This window comes from Eptatretus burgeri, chromosome 16 (assembly GCF_056783735.1).
Source record: "Eptatretus burgeri isolate ZD-2024b chromosome 16, Ebu_testis_v1, whole genome shotgun sequence".
NCBI classification, from domain to species: Eukaryota; Metazoa; Chordata; class Myxini; order Myxiniformes; family Myxinidae; genus Eptatretus; species Eptatretus burgeri.
In genome coordinates, this window is record NC_140976.1 from 7,971,851 (window position 1) to 7,986,120 (window position 14,270).

The 14,270-nt window shown below is 43.5% G+C and overlaps 1 protein-coding gene across 1 annotated transcript in view; it reads left to right on the forward strand.

Annotated features, from left to right (window-relative positions):
- The window catches only part of LOC147010439 (basement membrane-specific heparan sulfate proteoglycan core protein-like), a 57,764-nt gene extending 43,751 nt beyond the window's left edge, over positions 1–14,013 (forward strand). The window contains exons 8-13 of the mRNA XM_085860184.1: positions 5,268–5,507; positions 5,848–6,162; positions 9,464–9,763; positions 12,577–12,867; positions 13,189–13,294; positions 13,476–14,013. Of these exons, the coding sequence (XP_085716310.1) occupies positions 5,268–5,507; positions 5,848–6,162; positions 9,464–9,763; positions 12,577–12,867; positions 13,189–13,294; positions 13,476–13,506 (1,283 nt within the window). The 3' untranslated portion in view covers positions 13,507–14,013. The remainder of the gene's footprint in view (positions 1–5,267; positions 5,508–5,847; positions 6,163–9,463; positions 9,764–12,576; positions 12,868–13,188; positions 13,295–13,475) is intronic.
- The last annotated feature ends 257 nt before the right edge of the window (positions 14,014–14,270 follow it).

Genomic DNA, 14,270 nt, shown 5'->3' on the forward strand with positions numbered 1-14,270 from the left:
GCTTGCATACACGTCCCACGGAGAGTCCCTTTACAGATCCAAATCTACCCATATGTACCACGTCCGTGTGTGCTGTTTGCGTACCTATCCTTGTAGCAGCTGCCGACTGTACATCCCCATCGGGACACAAACTGTACCGCTATCGACTATATTAATGTAGCGCGCTTGGCAAGTGGCCAATTAAATGGTTGATTAGGAATGATTGGTGTGGCAAGCGACAGACAACAAGCTGATTGGTTATGGCACATACTCGCAAAAAAACTAAACGTCGCCAATTTCTTAACATTTTCAGATTTCACTCCAGATTGAGTTATTTAGTCCACGTGATCCGATCCTCCAAACTCCGTGAGAGTAGATCGAGGAAAATGGCATCATATAATGAATGAAATCGCTCCAAGCTCCAAATTTGAAAATTATAGTACTTACAAAAGTGATGTACACAGCGATTCGTATGTATGTGGATGAGGCTTTCGACGATTTGAGTGAAGAAAGTGACAAAAAACATTTTGAGTGCTTTATCGTTAATAAACTGTTGCAGCCTATTCCAACTCGAGGCATTGTTGAACAGGCCGATAAAATTTGCGAATCAAGACCCCAACGAGGGCTTGCGAGGTGACCGAGGATGCATGGTGTCTGACGATGCGCCTGATGAAGGATATAATTAAATAAGGCCGTTAATTATCTTCAAAAGGATGTTTTAATGAACCCAAACACCCAATTTTCACTCTTGCACTTCCTTGGCGTTTTCTTAGTTTGCATGTAACATTTCAGGCTGCTAGGTTTTTATAGTTTTGGAGTTATGGAGGACACACACACACACACACACACACACACACACACACACACACACACACACACACACACACACACACACACACACACCTTTCATAACGAGGAATAGAAAATGTTTATTCATTCATAAATTAAAGAATTGCCATCAACTTCAAATAGTAAAAACACACCAGCACATAAACACACCTACCAACACTACACAAACACACCAGCACATACAAACACTATACAAACATCACACCGCACCAATTAACAAGTCCCGGTGAGGGTCTGTAAGTTCTGATTGCTATTTCTAGTTTTGTTTCATTTCAAGCTTTGCTAACACGTGACCATGCTACGTCACATGTTCATTACGAAACCCCTCCCTCTTCTCCGAATGTCCTCTTTAAAACTGCATCAGCCCGGATGGACAGCTTGCTCCACTTAGGGTGGGTGAGGTGAGATGACGAGCTCCCACCTTGTATTGATGAACCACGCCTGCCATCGGACGGACAAAGCCCAACCACCTCCAGTTCATGGTGTAACTTCATTCGAAAACAAAAACAAACTACTTCCTACATCAAATATACCTGCAGTGGCGTACCTGTGTTCACACGTGACTGATACGTCGCAAACCAAAGCAGCTACTTACTATGATGTCCTTAAACTAGTGGATGGAGAAGTACAACGATGCGTCCCAATGTCCTCACGTGATACACAGAGTACGACAAGCCGTTAGTCTGATGACACCACGAGTCTGACATCATTGCACAACAAGCTTGAGTATACTATTAAAAGACTTCACTGGATGAAACCAAAAAAAGTAATCAGTGTCATGGAGGGGTTAAACAAGGGTCACGTGATGTGTGTGCGTTTTTAGGGTATTTCCTTTCGGAAATTCCCGCCTCGCGCCCAACCCACTCCAAAGCAAACTCGTGGATTTAAGGAGCAAGCGAAGCGTGGTTCGTCTTGTTCATTCATGTTTGTGAGAGTAGGGCGAGAGAGCACGGAGGTGTACATTTTAACAGGTAGAGACAGAGAGAGACAGACAGAGAGACAGAGACAGAGACAGAGACAGAGACAGAGACAGAGACAGAGACAGAGACAGAGACAGAGACAGAGACAGAGACAGAGACAGAGAGAGAGAGAGAGAGAGAGAGAGAGAGAGAGAGAGAGAGAGAGAGAGAGAGAGAGAGAGAGAGAGACATGAAGAAAGACTCATCCAGGACAATGGTCTCAACCTTATTGATTGTACTCTTCCTTGTGCTGGGAACTGCGATCCATCAATCAGAAGGTAAACGAAATGTCTTTCTCTTCTCCCGGTGACCTTGTACCTGTACAGTTACGTTTAACTGGGATTTTGTATGTACGTTGTTGAGTAATCATGGACGGGTTTTGCGTGTACAGGTAGGAACAGGTATGTCCGTGGGAATGGCTGTAGATGGCCTATATCGTGTACAGTATTTTTTTTTTTTTTTTTTTTGTATACCTTGGTCGAGGCTCGTATGAGAGCTAACACACAACTCACAGCAAGGAGGCATGAGACAAGAGGGGCGGGAGTGGAAGGGACAAAACATTGGGGAACAGACACAGGTGAACTGTGGAAGGGAGAGGGATGGGGATGGGACGGGGAACATGGCGAGGGGAAGATGGACATTAAAGGGACTTTCAGGAAGGAAAGCAGGAGAATTGAAGGAAGTGGGCTTGGGTGGATTATCGGGGGTAGAAAAGATCGAGGATTTGGATGGGGGAAGATAAGAGGTGGTGGTGAACAGCTGTTTTGAAAGCCTGAAGGGAAGAATGGGAAAGAATAGAGTGAGGAAGTTTATTCCAAAGGCGGGAAAAAGAGGAATGAAAGAGTGAAGATGAGCAGTGATTCGTGATTTTGGTAGTTTTACCAGAAGGGGGTTGTTGGCGGACCTTGAGCGCCCTGTGGAAATGTGGTTGGGACAAATCGCAGAGAGAGCAGGGGGGCAAGGCTGGAGAGGAGTCGGTAGAAGACAGAAAGACCACCGACCAACCTGCGGTGATTGAGTGAGAGGCCCAAAGACTCAGCTTCATTGCGGGAGATGCCAATGATCTTAAAAGCCCTGGTTTCGACAGCGTGAAGTCGAGAAAGGTGGGAGGCAGGAGCACCAGCCCAGAGGGGAGAGCAGTACTCCATCAGGCTACGGACAAAAGCTTTGTAAGTGGTCAGGAGCTCAAGAGGGCCGAGGAAGGACTTTGCACGACGGAGGATTCCCAGTCGGCGACTGGCTTTTGAGGCAAGGTTGGAAATGTGACTTTCCCAGGAAAGGTCATGGCAGATAGTGAGACCCAGAAGCTTGAAAGAAAAGACTTCTTCCAGAGGATTGTTGAGAAAGTGGATGGGGGGTTTTGTAAACGGTCCTTTCGAAGAGACATAGTGAGAGTGTGAGATTTGTCTGGATTGAAAGACATGTTCCACGTGTTGGACCAGTTTGTGATTTTATCCAGATCTGCAGTGAGCGAAGAAGCTGCTGCTTGCCGGTCTGAGGGATGACAGATGGTACGGCAGAGGGTTGAGTCATCGGCAAAGAGAAATAGAGGATTTTCCAGAGAGTCCGAGAGATCATTGATGAAAACCAGAAAAAGAACAGGGCCCAGGACGCTACCTTGAGGAACTCCAGCCTGCACAGGAAGAGGGGATGAAAGAACTCCATTTAGGGCCACACGTTGACTGCGACAGGAGAGGAAGTCTGCGAGCCATGAGTGGAGATGGCCTTGAATACCATGGGCAGAGAGTTTGGTGAGTAGGGCAGGGTGCCAGACTGTGTCAAAAGCACGTGATATGTCCAGGGATACGGCTCGGATTTCCTGTCTGGCATTGAGGACCTCCATCCATTGATGGGAGAGCAGTAGCAGCATATCTAGGGTAGAGTGACCTGGTCTGAAACCAAATTGATGATTGGAAATCAAGCCATTGGAGAAGAGGAAGGAAGGAGGAAGGAGAAGAGGAAGGAAGGAAAGAGGAAGGAAGAGGAAGGAAGAGGAAGAGGAAGGAAGGAAGGAGAAGAGGAAGGACCTTATATAAACAGCTGGGGCTGCCAGGATGGCCGAGACTCCTCGAGGTACACGTACTCACCTGTATGGGCAGTGTTGCCTGGGTTCGAATCAGGGGGGCATTAACTGTACTTTGGGCCTGAGGGTAATTCTATTTTGGGTCAATTGCCACTAAATGGGTCAATTGCCACTAAATATGGCGCGTGGACCAAGTTCGACCTGGTGGTGAACATGGACTACTTGGTTTCATCTGTCTCTATTCATGGGGGTTCGGGAGGGAAGGTCGACAAAATTTCTCAAGGTAAATGTGTATCGTGTAGTGCCACCTGGTGGTGGTAGTGGAGGGTATTACAAGTGAGCTGTGGAGATAACTTGCAATTTTACACTGTACATGTGTCCAAAGTGGGATGCCCCAAAGCCAACCTCCACTAACCAGGGGAGTGGGGGGGGGGTTTGAGTCCGGAGGGAGGGGAAGCGGTAGGGTAGGAGTCCAGATGGAGGGGTAGGGTGGGAGGAGGCAGAGGGAGAGATGCGAAAGAGTGAGAGGGTAACGGATGGGAGGAGGGACCCCTGCTAGTATATACCTTTTGTGGGGCTCCTTATTCGGTGCTGAAGAGTGAAGAGGAAGATTTTGTTTTCTGAGCTGATTGGGTGCCCATCAAGTATGGGCTCTGAAGCTTCAGCCTAAATTACCGAAATGATAATCCACCACTAGTTTGAATCCTGATCCAGCTATAAAACTGCTATCCCAGTGTTTCAAGGTGATTCATCAATGTGTGTGACTTCCCATGGATGTTAAAACTGGGTGTCCCGTCTGCCGGAATGAATGGGTTGAAGTTAAAGATCTCATGGTGTCCTTTGTGAAGGGTAGACGAGCCATCTCCGGCACCATGAACAAATTAAATTCCTGCTCCAACCCACAGTGGGCACTGCATCAGCGGCACGGCCGCGCTCCCAGCAATGATGCAACCAGCAGCCATAGGCTGCATATGAAACGAGAACAGCACTCAGTAGAGTGCATACCTCCACCAAGCTGAACAGTATCCTATTGATAGGTGAGATCTGATTCCAGACCTTCACCAAAATCGAATTGGCTTGTTTTTGTCACCTACCCAAGTCATTCACCAAGTTTCGTTCAAATCCGTCCACAATTTTTTGAGCCATCCTGCTCACAGACAAACAGACAAACAAACAGACATGGTGAAAACAACTTCCATCCACCTAATGTGGCAGACGTCATGAATGAAGCTTCGAAACAAGAGATGGAATGTCAAGATCGATATCGTTAAGATTCAGGAAGAGAAAGAAAGGGGAAAAGAGTCGCCAGGACTTTGGTTCAAATGATTCAGGTGATAAAAGTGATGCAGTGTAAGTTGTGACTTGTTGCTCATTTGCATGATCATTATAAAGTGTATAATTGCTTCCTGCTCAAGGTTCCTTGGGATGTATCACATTCCATCACTTTCTCTCCCTAGCCGCTCCGAAGGTCCGGATTGAAAAAGACGCTCCACCGTTGGTCACTCTCATTTGTGACAACATCCCCGCATCTTCACATGTGGAATGGAAAAAGGACGATGGACTGTTCGATGAAAACGCACGCTACAAGATGTTTTCGGACAGGCTGGAAATCTCTCCCGTTTCTCGAGAGGACAAAGGAAGCTTCACCTGTGAAGTCGACGGAGACCAGAGTGAACCAGTTTTCTTGGAACTTTTCCGTGAGATATTTTACCTTTCTTGTTTCATACACACTTTCACCAACATCCAGGTACACATATGCTATTGAAATGAACCAAGATAACTAGTCAGTGGGACAACGACGATGAGTAAACTAGAACAGGAATTGACACAGAATGACCCGAGTCCACATACAGATAGATTGTGAAAATGTTTTTTTTCTGAAATATACTCAAGAAGATATTTAGCAAATAAGTTCTTTCCAAAATGTTTCAAATTACTGCAGAGATTGAAATACAAGATGAACTTACCTTCTAATTCTGACTTTGTCTACCTTTCTATGTTTCTGTCATTGTCCTCTGACCTCATGCCTTCCCGCAGCATCCAAGCCATTCATAAAACCCAGCACATATGGAATGCAGATGGGGTCCAACCTCTCCCTCGAATGCAGAAATGTTTCTCCCAAAAGTGCAAGAGTGGCATGGAAGAGAGATGGACACATCGTAGCGAATAATTCAACCTCATTTTCAAATCTCAGTCGCTCAAACTCAGACATCACGGGCTTTCGACTGTCCGACGATGGACACACTCTCATATTCGATAACCTATCTCGCGGGGACAATGGAATTTACAACTGCATGGTCAAGACTCCTTATGGGTCTTCCTCTAGTGAGGACTTGTCTGTGGACACTACCTGTGAGTATGTAACCCTCCGCACCTGCTTACATGGTCATGTAACGTACAGTCAGGGCATAATGGATTAATCCACATCATTATTACCCCACATGCGCAAAGCGAAAAGCGTGGTTAAGCAATTGTTTCATTTTGTGTGTGTGTGTGTGTGTGTCTCTGTCTGTCTGTCCAAAAACGTCAGTTTTTGGTCTCGTCAGATCGTCAGGTCTCGTTTTGGCCTCGTCAGATCGAGGAATAACTTAGTTTACAATTTAAATGGATTGTTATATTTTCAACACTAATTGAAAAACGAAGCTGTAGTTTAACAGTACTTCAGCTCTGATTTTGTCCCAATCATACATGCGAAGAGAGGAGTGAGAATTTTTTTTTTAGTCTGTCTGCCTGTCTGGCAGTCAAACAAAATAAACAAGAAAAAGAGCAGAGATTGCAGACCCTCGCCAGGACTTGTGTTTGTGTGGTTTGTGTAGTTTGGTGTGTTATGTAATTTATGAGACATAACTGGAACTGCCACTGCATAACTGCTGGCAGTGACGACCGGGTACCAAGACGTCCCGCTTTGATTGGACACCTGACCCTGACTCATGACGTTTTTCATTATTATTCAATTTAACCTCGAATGGGATTAAAATAAATTCAATTCAAATCAAATGGAAGACCAGATAGGTACAGCCCTGCATAGGAGTCATCAGAAGGAACCCGAACAAGAAAAAAAAGCAAAGACGAAGTCATCAGGAGGAACCTGGATAGGATTTGCATTTCAGATGCTACTCCTCTCAAACTCATCCAAGCACAGCCAAGTGAACCTTATTCAAAAATATAAATAAAAAAATATACAAAAAAAAAAAAACATCAAAAAAATCAATAAGAAACCAGATCAAAAAATCAAATAATTCTGGCTACCAGACCATGTGTCTGATCAGGTTGAAATTTTAAACTTCTATTCCCCATCACAGCTTGATCATAATTGTAAAGTTTCACTTCGGTTGAATAACCAATTCAAGAGAAATAATTTTTTTTTTTAAGATTTTCGCTCAATCCACTATGGCTGTCAGACCATGTGACATCAATTATTCGTGAATACCCTGGTATCCCCATGGCTTAGGGAATATTTTTTGTGAAGTTTCCACTCGCCCTGTCCAGCCGTTCTGGAGAGGAAGATTTTTATTAATTTTTGTGTAAATCCAATATGGCTGCCAAACCATGTGACCTACGACATCATATGTGTGTGACCCTTTTGTTCCTCATGGATAGATGGTCATACGTGTAAAGTTTCGCCTTGATCTGTTCAGCCACTTTAGAGAAGATTTTTGAAGGTTAAAAAAAACAAAAAAACAAAACAATATGGCTGCCAAATCACACGACCGATGATGTCAACAATTTTTTGTTGTGGACCATTTTATCCCAAGATGACCCTCAAAACTTTTTCATACTGATCAGATGTAGCATTCTACATATGCAATTATGACATCATAACGAAGGCACCTATGACATCATTTTTTTAAAAAATCACACTTATTCCCCATGAGGAGTACTTGCCATGTGCCAAGTTACAATTTTTTCCTTGGCACGCTTTCAGAGATACAGAGGTCCAGATTTTTCTGTTTTTCCAACATGACTGCCACACCACGTGACCCATGACATCACGATTAGCAATAAAACATTCCACATGAGTAGTCGCTCCGATGGTGAAAATTTCATCTCAATCCGACAAGCGGTTGCGGAGAAAAACACGAAAGTTCTGTGCGGAACAAACAGACAAACAGAGAAATGGACCCAAATGCAGGGACCTCTCCTTCGGTGAGGGTAAAAATCATTCCAAACACGAAACCGAGCTCTTTTTAGCAACATCATAATGGACACAAACAACAGAGATGAAGAACTAAAGCAACATGTTAAATAAGATGGTGTAAACGAGGGTAAACATCAATTTTCTACAACCTTTTCTCATCTTTACTTTATTTTATTTGAATTATATACTTGAACACCGTAGAACACGTATCGCGTTTTTACCATTTTCAAAACCCTTTCGTTTAGTCGTACTTGGACATAATGCGGCATCAAATTTGCTGCTCGCAGAGCCTGCACATGTCCTATTTTCCTTCTTCTTATTATTATTCTTTCTTCTTCTCAACACTGCGTGGGGTAAGGTGTTCTATGAACTCTCTAGTTGCTTTTGACAAATGTGCAGACACTGGGTGAAGTGGTTTAATGAACAACAACAACAATGAAGAGGGGTTCAGACGTTGTGGGGCCAAGGGGGATTCTGAAAGCACATAGGGGGGCACGTGGGCAGTGGGCCGAGAAGCGGAATGCAGTCGAGTCGCAAGCCTACATTTTGTCTCTCGGAATGTTAACGAATGCCAGACCAGACAATGGATGTTAATGTCCCTGTTCACAACTTGGGAAATGATTAACACTTCTGATTAACACTACAACAGCCTTAGTGGCTCCGCAACCTCCAATTGGACAGCTGAACACTGAACAGGCCCCTCCCACCTCGATCATTGGGAGGTGATGACGCATTAGTGGAGAACGTCCAATGAGAATATGAGAATATATATATATATATATATATATATATATATATATATATATATATATATATATATATATATATATATATATATATATATATATATATATATATATATATATATATATATATACAGTGCTGTTCATGAGTATGTTGCGGTAACGGTACTAATGCTTAAGGTAATGTCTCGTCAATGATACTGTGGGATCTTCGTCAGTGTGGTTTGCAGATCACACACCGTGATTTATAAAGGCCGATATGCTCCATAATGCAGTGCCTCCTCCTAGAACTGCATAAAAGAACAGCAGTTTTCATCTGACATGAGATTGTCAGTAATCAAATGCAGGCCGACTCGGTTCAGGGGGTATCATGATGCAAAGAGTGGCACTCTGCATCCTATGTCGCCTTAAACCAAAAAGAACATTTTTCAAATGCATGATTTCCCAAAAATGTCTGAATCCTTACACTTTATGACTTACAAAGCACTTCAAAAGACTGATGTTTTTAAAACACTTAAACCTTTTTGCAGAAGGTCGCTTAGCATTGTTTGATCCTATTTAAAGTTCAATCCTCTAGCATATCACCAGGAAGGGGCTTTATGAACAATCGATAATCATGTCGAGGTTAATCATGCCAAGGTATCTGTCGCAAGACATCATTTGCATCTCGAATAGTTTGTTCCATGAAAATTGTACCCTGAGCCCATCTGATACTTGTATATCCCCAACGATGTACCACCTGAAGAATGTCTATTTCTTTGTCTGTTTTTAGATGGTCCACTGGATGTGACCGTCTGCGTTCTCATCAGCACCGGGGAAGAACATTGCTCCACATCGAACAAGCCTTCAAAACCGGTGCCGATCCTTTCCTCCACTTCATTCACACTAAACTGCACATTCGACTCCAAGCCACACAAAGACCATAAATGGAAGCTTCCAGATGGGAAAGTGAAAACGAGACAAATTGAGGTGAAGCATCCACGGAAGGCTGACTCGGGACCTTACACGTGCGAGGTGTGGAACGAAGTGACCGAAAAAGGAGTCAACATGAGCATCTCCATTGTTATCTGGGGTAAGTTTCATATTTGCATTAAATTCATTTATTCATGGTACCTATTAAAGGTGAATCCGTTCAATTACAGCAACAATTATTCATCGGGTGCAAAGGCAAGTATGGAGCTTGGTATCAGTTGTGATCATCCGAATGGTGTACTGCTCGATCCAAATGCTCTGCACGTGTTGCAAAACGTTCAACAACAACATAAACCCAAACTAAAGTTCGTATGTTATGACACATTCACTTTTTGACAACACCACCCCATGGATATCACAATCACTCATCCATATGCAAGCTCCCTCCTATTCCTGCTTCCAGATACCGATGTAATTCCAATATCAACCTACCTACCCCTATCTCCTGCCACTACCTTTCGGGGTAGACCTTCCCATGCATTAACTACTCTCCGACTTAAAGACCCCTACCTTAATCGTGTCCTCGCTCTCCTCTTTTTCACTCTCAAGCCTTAACCCCTGGTCCTATCACTGTCCATTCTCCTGAAAAAAAATTCACGATGTCTATCTTGTCCACACCCTTCATTATCAGAAACATCTCGATCAGATCTCCTGGTTATCACCTCCTTTCTAATATATAGAATCCTGTCTCCCTCAGCTGCTGCTCATACCTTCGTCTAGCTAAGCTTAGAATCAATCTAGTAGCCCGACACTGTACACCTCACTCTGGCATTAGACTAATAACACGAGAAGGGCACTTGGAACAGTGCATACCTCCACCAGGCTGAACAGTTGATGATTTGTATCCCACTGATCGGCTCGATCTGCATCCAGACATTAAATCAAAATCCTTAACCCTTCAACAGAAAATTGTTGATGTCACCAACCAAACTCATCCACCAAGTTTTGCCTGATATGAATCCGTCAATAACTTTTTGAGATATCATGCAATATATATATATATATATATATATATATATATATATATATATATATATATATATATATATATATATATATATATATATATATATATATATATAGTTTTTGGCCCTATCGCTCAATGGTGAAGAATCATTAAAATAATTTTTAAAAATTATCGTATCCGGATCCAGATCTTCACCAAAATCAAATCAATTCGTCCTTGTCACGAAGTAAGAAAGAAGTACGAAGTATAAAGGCCCGAGAAAGGAAAAAGCGATTTACAGGCAGTGCATATCAACGAGCATGATGGACAGATCAACCATTGAATTCAGATTGGTCAAAATCTCGAGCAAAACGAATCGCCATTCCAGATCCACGTGCGCCCTTTGGTAAGCGTGAGAGCGAGTATTGGCGACTACGCTAGTTTACTCCTTTAAGTCCACACAGGTCCTCCAAAACAGGAGACTTGGACCTCTCAACCGTCAAATGGACATTTCCTACTCACGCCAATTTCATCCAGGATTGTGGTGGCCCAGTGGATTACAAGAATCTCAGAAAGTCATTATAATCCATATGTAGCTGTTCGGGTTAGGATTAGCGTTGGTTCTTGATCACAGTATCAGGAGTGTTGCTGATACAGTGCCCCCTATACGTTTCAGCAGGAATTTGTAATTTGTTCAGGGTGCTGGCGATTGCTCATCTATTCTTCATGAAGGATACCGTGAGATATTTGAGGTCCACAGACTAATGCTGGCGGATGGGACACCCGGCTTAACGTCCATCCGATTAATGGCACACACATTGACGAATTGCTCTGCACGTGAAACATCAGAATTTATCATGCATTTGGGATTCTAACCGAGGCTAGACAGCTCAGAGGCGAGTGGACGTTGTCTACGCCATCCTGCCAGTCCAAAGTAGTCATTGTCGGACATGGTGGAAAACAAGACTCTCACTTTTCAGATAAAACAAAGTTAGTTGTGAAGCAGAGCAGCATTTCAGCTAAAATAGCATGATTCAGCTTACCTAGGTTTAGCAGCAACAAGCACTTATGACCCAAGATAGTCATAATCCCTTCCAACTTCAAATCTTTTGGGTATAAATTCTGCATCTGGATAAAGGAGAAGTCCCTTTATCATTGAACATTTCCGCTAAATAAACTTAACTTGGAACTCCTGACATCCGTAAAGAGTTGCAAAGTAAACAAGCAGCACAGCCTGCCATTTCCTTCCCCTTCTATTTTGGAACCGTCTCCCTTTGTTGATATTCTCTGCACATCATCCGGAGTTCATGTATTTTCACCGTATCATGGCAACAGCATTTTCTTATAATATGCTTGTGCAGTGCATCCATGCTTGGATAGTTTATACACACCATTTTCCATCTCCCAGCATATTTTATACACACATTCTGCAAATAAAGACAATGGGAGGCTGACGTGGAGAGCCTAGAGGTGTGTGCACCCACCTCTGATCTGTCGAGCCTTGGTTTGAATCCCGACCCAACCAGACTACCATCCTGGTGTTTCGCTTGTAGGTTGAGGCATCGATGTGTGCACCGTCCCTCAGATGGACGTTGAACTGGGGCGACCCATCTGCCGGAATTAGTTGGTAGGCGCTAACTCCCAACGGTAGCCTTCTCGAAAAGTAGGTGAGCTGTCACAGGCACCCTGAACAAATTACAAATTCCTGCCACCTTCGGTTTAACCTTGGGCCTGGGCAGCCGATTCGTGAAAGACTCACACAAAAAAATGGTTCCCCAACTGGCCTGAAAAGAGGATAGAAATAACAGGGGCCTACAAAGAACCATTAGTAGTCTGCCGATAAAGACGATGCACTACCCACTGCATTCCTGAACCTGAAAATGACAGTTTGTCGGATAGTGCAGAAGCTCACTCGTTCAATGAAGTGCGGCAAGTTACTTTCTTCCTTTTGCTTTGTGCATTCCCAGAACCCCTTCCACATCCCATCATAGAAATATCTCCATCAACACCTGTTAGCGGGTCCAAGGTGAACATTTTGTGCAAGTTGCCTCGACCACACAATACCAGCGCCGTTTCCGAAGGCCCCGAACAAAAGTTGATTTACTCGTGGAAGCTGAATGGAATGAGTGTCGAGGGAGCCAAAAGTTCGGAACATTCCATCCCGAAGGTCGGTCCGGAGCACGAGGGGAAATACGTCTGTGTGGTCAGCAACGAGCTCGATCAGGGTCAGAGCGAACCGGCTGAACTCAAACTCACAGGTGAATAACAAAGCAGCATCACAATGAAAGTTTTGTTTGTGTACCATCAAACTGATCACACTGTAATTACAATAAACCAACTATGAAGATCTAGTATTAGACACAGGAAGCAGACAGCAATATACTGCCAATGACCTATGAAGCAGTCATAAATAATTAATAACAAAAATTGATTGTAAAGTGCTACAGATCACAAAAGTTTCAGGTTACTGTACAGTGTTGGCTCCTGGAATAGCATTGCGATGATAAAGACAACTGGATGAACTTGCTTTGTTTTACTCAAAGGATTTCCTTTGTACAACTCTTTCTTGTGTTCTCCAGGGAGCACGCTGCTCATAGGAGTTATCGCTACCGTTGCAGTGCTCGCAAGCATCATCACCATGGGAGCTACTGTTTATGCATACAAATTCAAACAGAAGCAAGGATGGTAATACTCATACGGAATCTATTTTTTTTCAACACTCGGTACACCGTGAACCCCACCCCATGACCCTGCCAAAATCGCCACACACGTTACGTGACCCTCGACCACTCCCTTTTCTCTTCACCTGAACCATTCACTAAAAGATTAAAAAAAAAAATCCTTTTCTTTCTTTCCTCGTCAACAGTTACAATGTCGCAAGAACGAGCAACTGTTAAAGGTGCCTGCATACGAATGAGGAGGAACGAATGTCAGATGGTGACATGGAGAGATCTCTCAAGCAATTCCTGCGAGAAAACAGCAAGGACTGTAAAGGTATATCTGATGTGCAGAATGAGATTCCATGACCAGGAATGCAAATATGGGCGACTGGACTGTGAAGGCGGTGATGGAGGAAGGACGCCGATGGGGGAATGAACCCCAAAAGGACTAAACGAGCGATACTCACACTCGTTCTGTTGTTTCCCTTCTATTTATAGTTTCAATGTCCCCCGACACTATGTTTTGTTTTGTTGAGTTTTTTTTGTGATTGACGTTGCTCGCTATCGTCGAGCACGTGATGTAATATACATTGTACAATGTTGTTATATAGCTCATTTATCTGTGTTGATGTTCTCCGATATTTGTAAATGTACGTTGTGCGTGGCTCAGGCCTCCACGGAGATCACGATGATGTGCCACAATGTAAAACTTTTAAGAAATAAAAACGGTTCCTTATCGGCTTCCATCCTTTGACGTTGAGCAATGTATATGTCAAAATAATTTGCTTATGTACGATTTGCAAGATACGATCGAAACGTTTGCAAGGCCTCATGCACAGTTGATAGAGTGGTGATCACAGTGGACGGCGGCCTTCGTCATGACCCAAATGATATCAATTTTATTTTAAACTTACAAAGACGATTTCAGAAAAACGTGCCAAGTACAATGATGCTTTGGAATATTTATTCGCCAACGATGTATTACGTAAGCAGTGCGGACT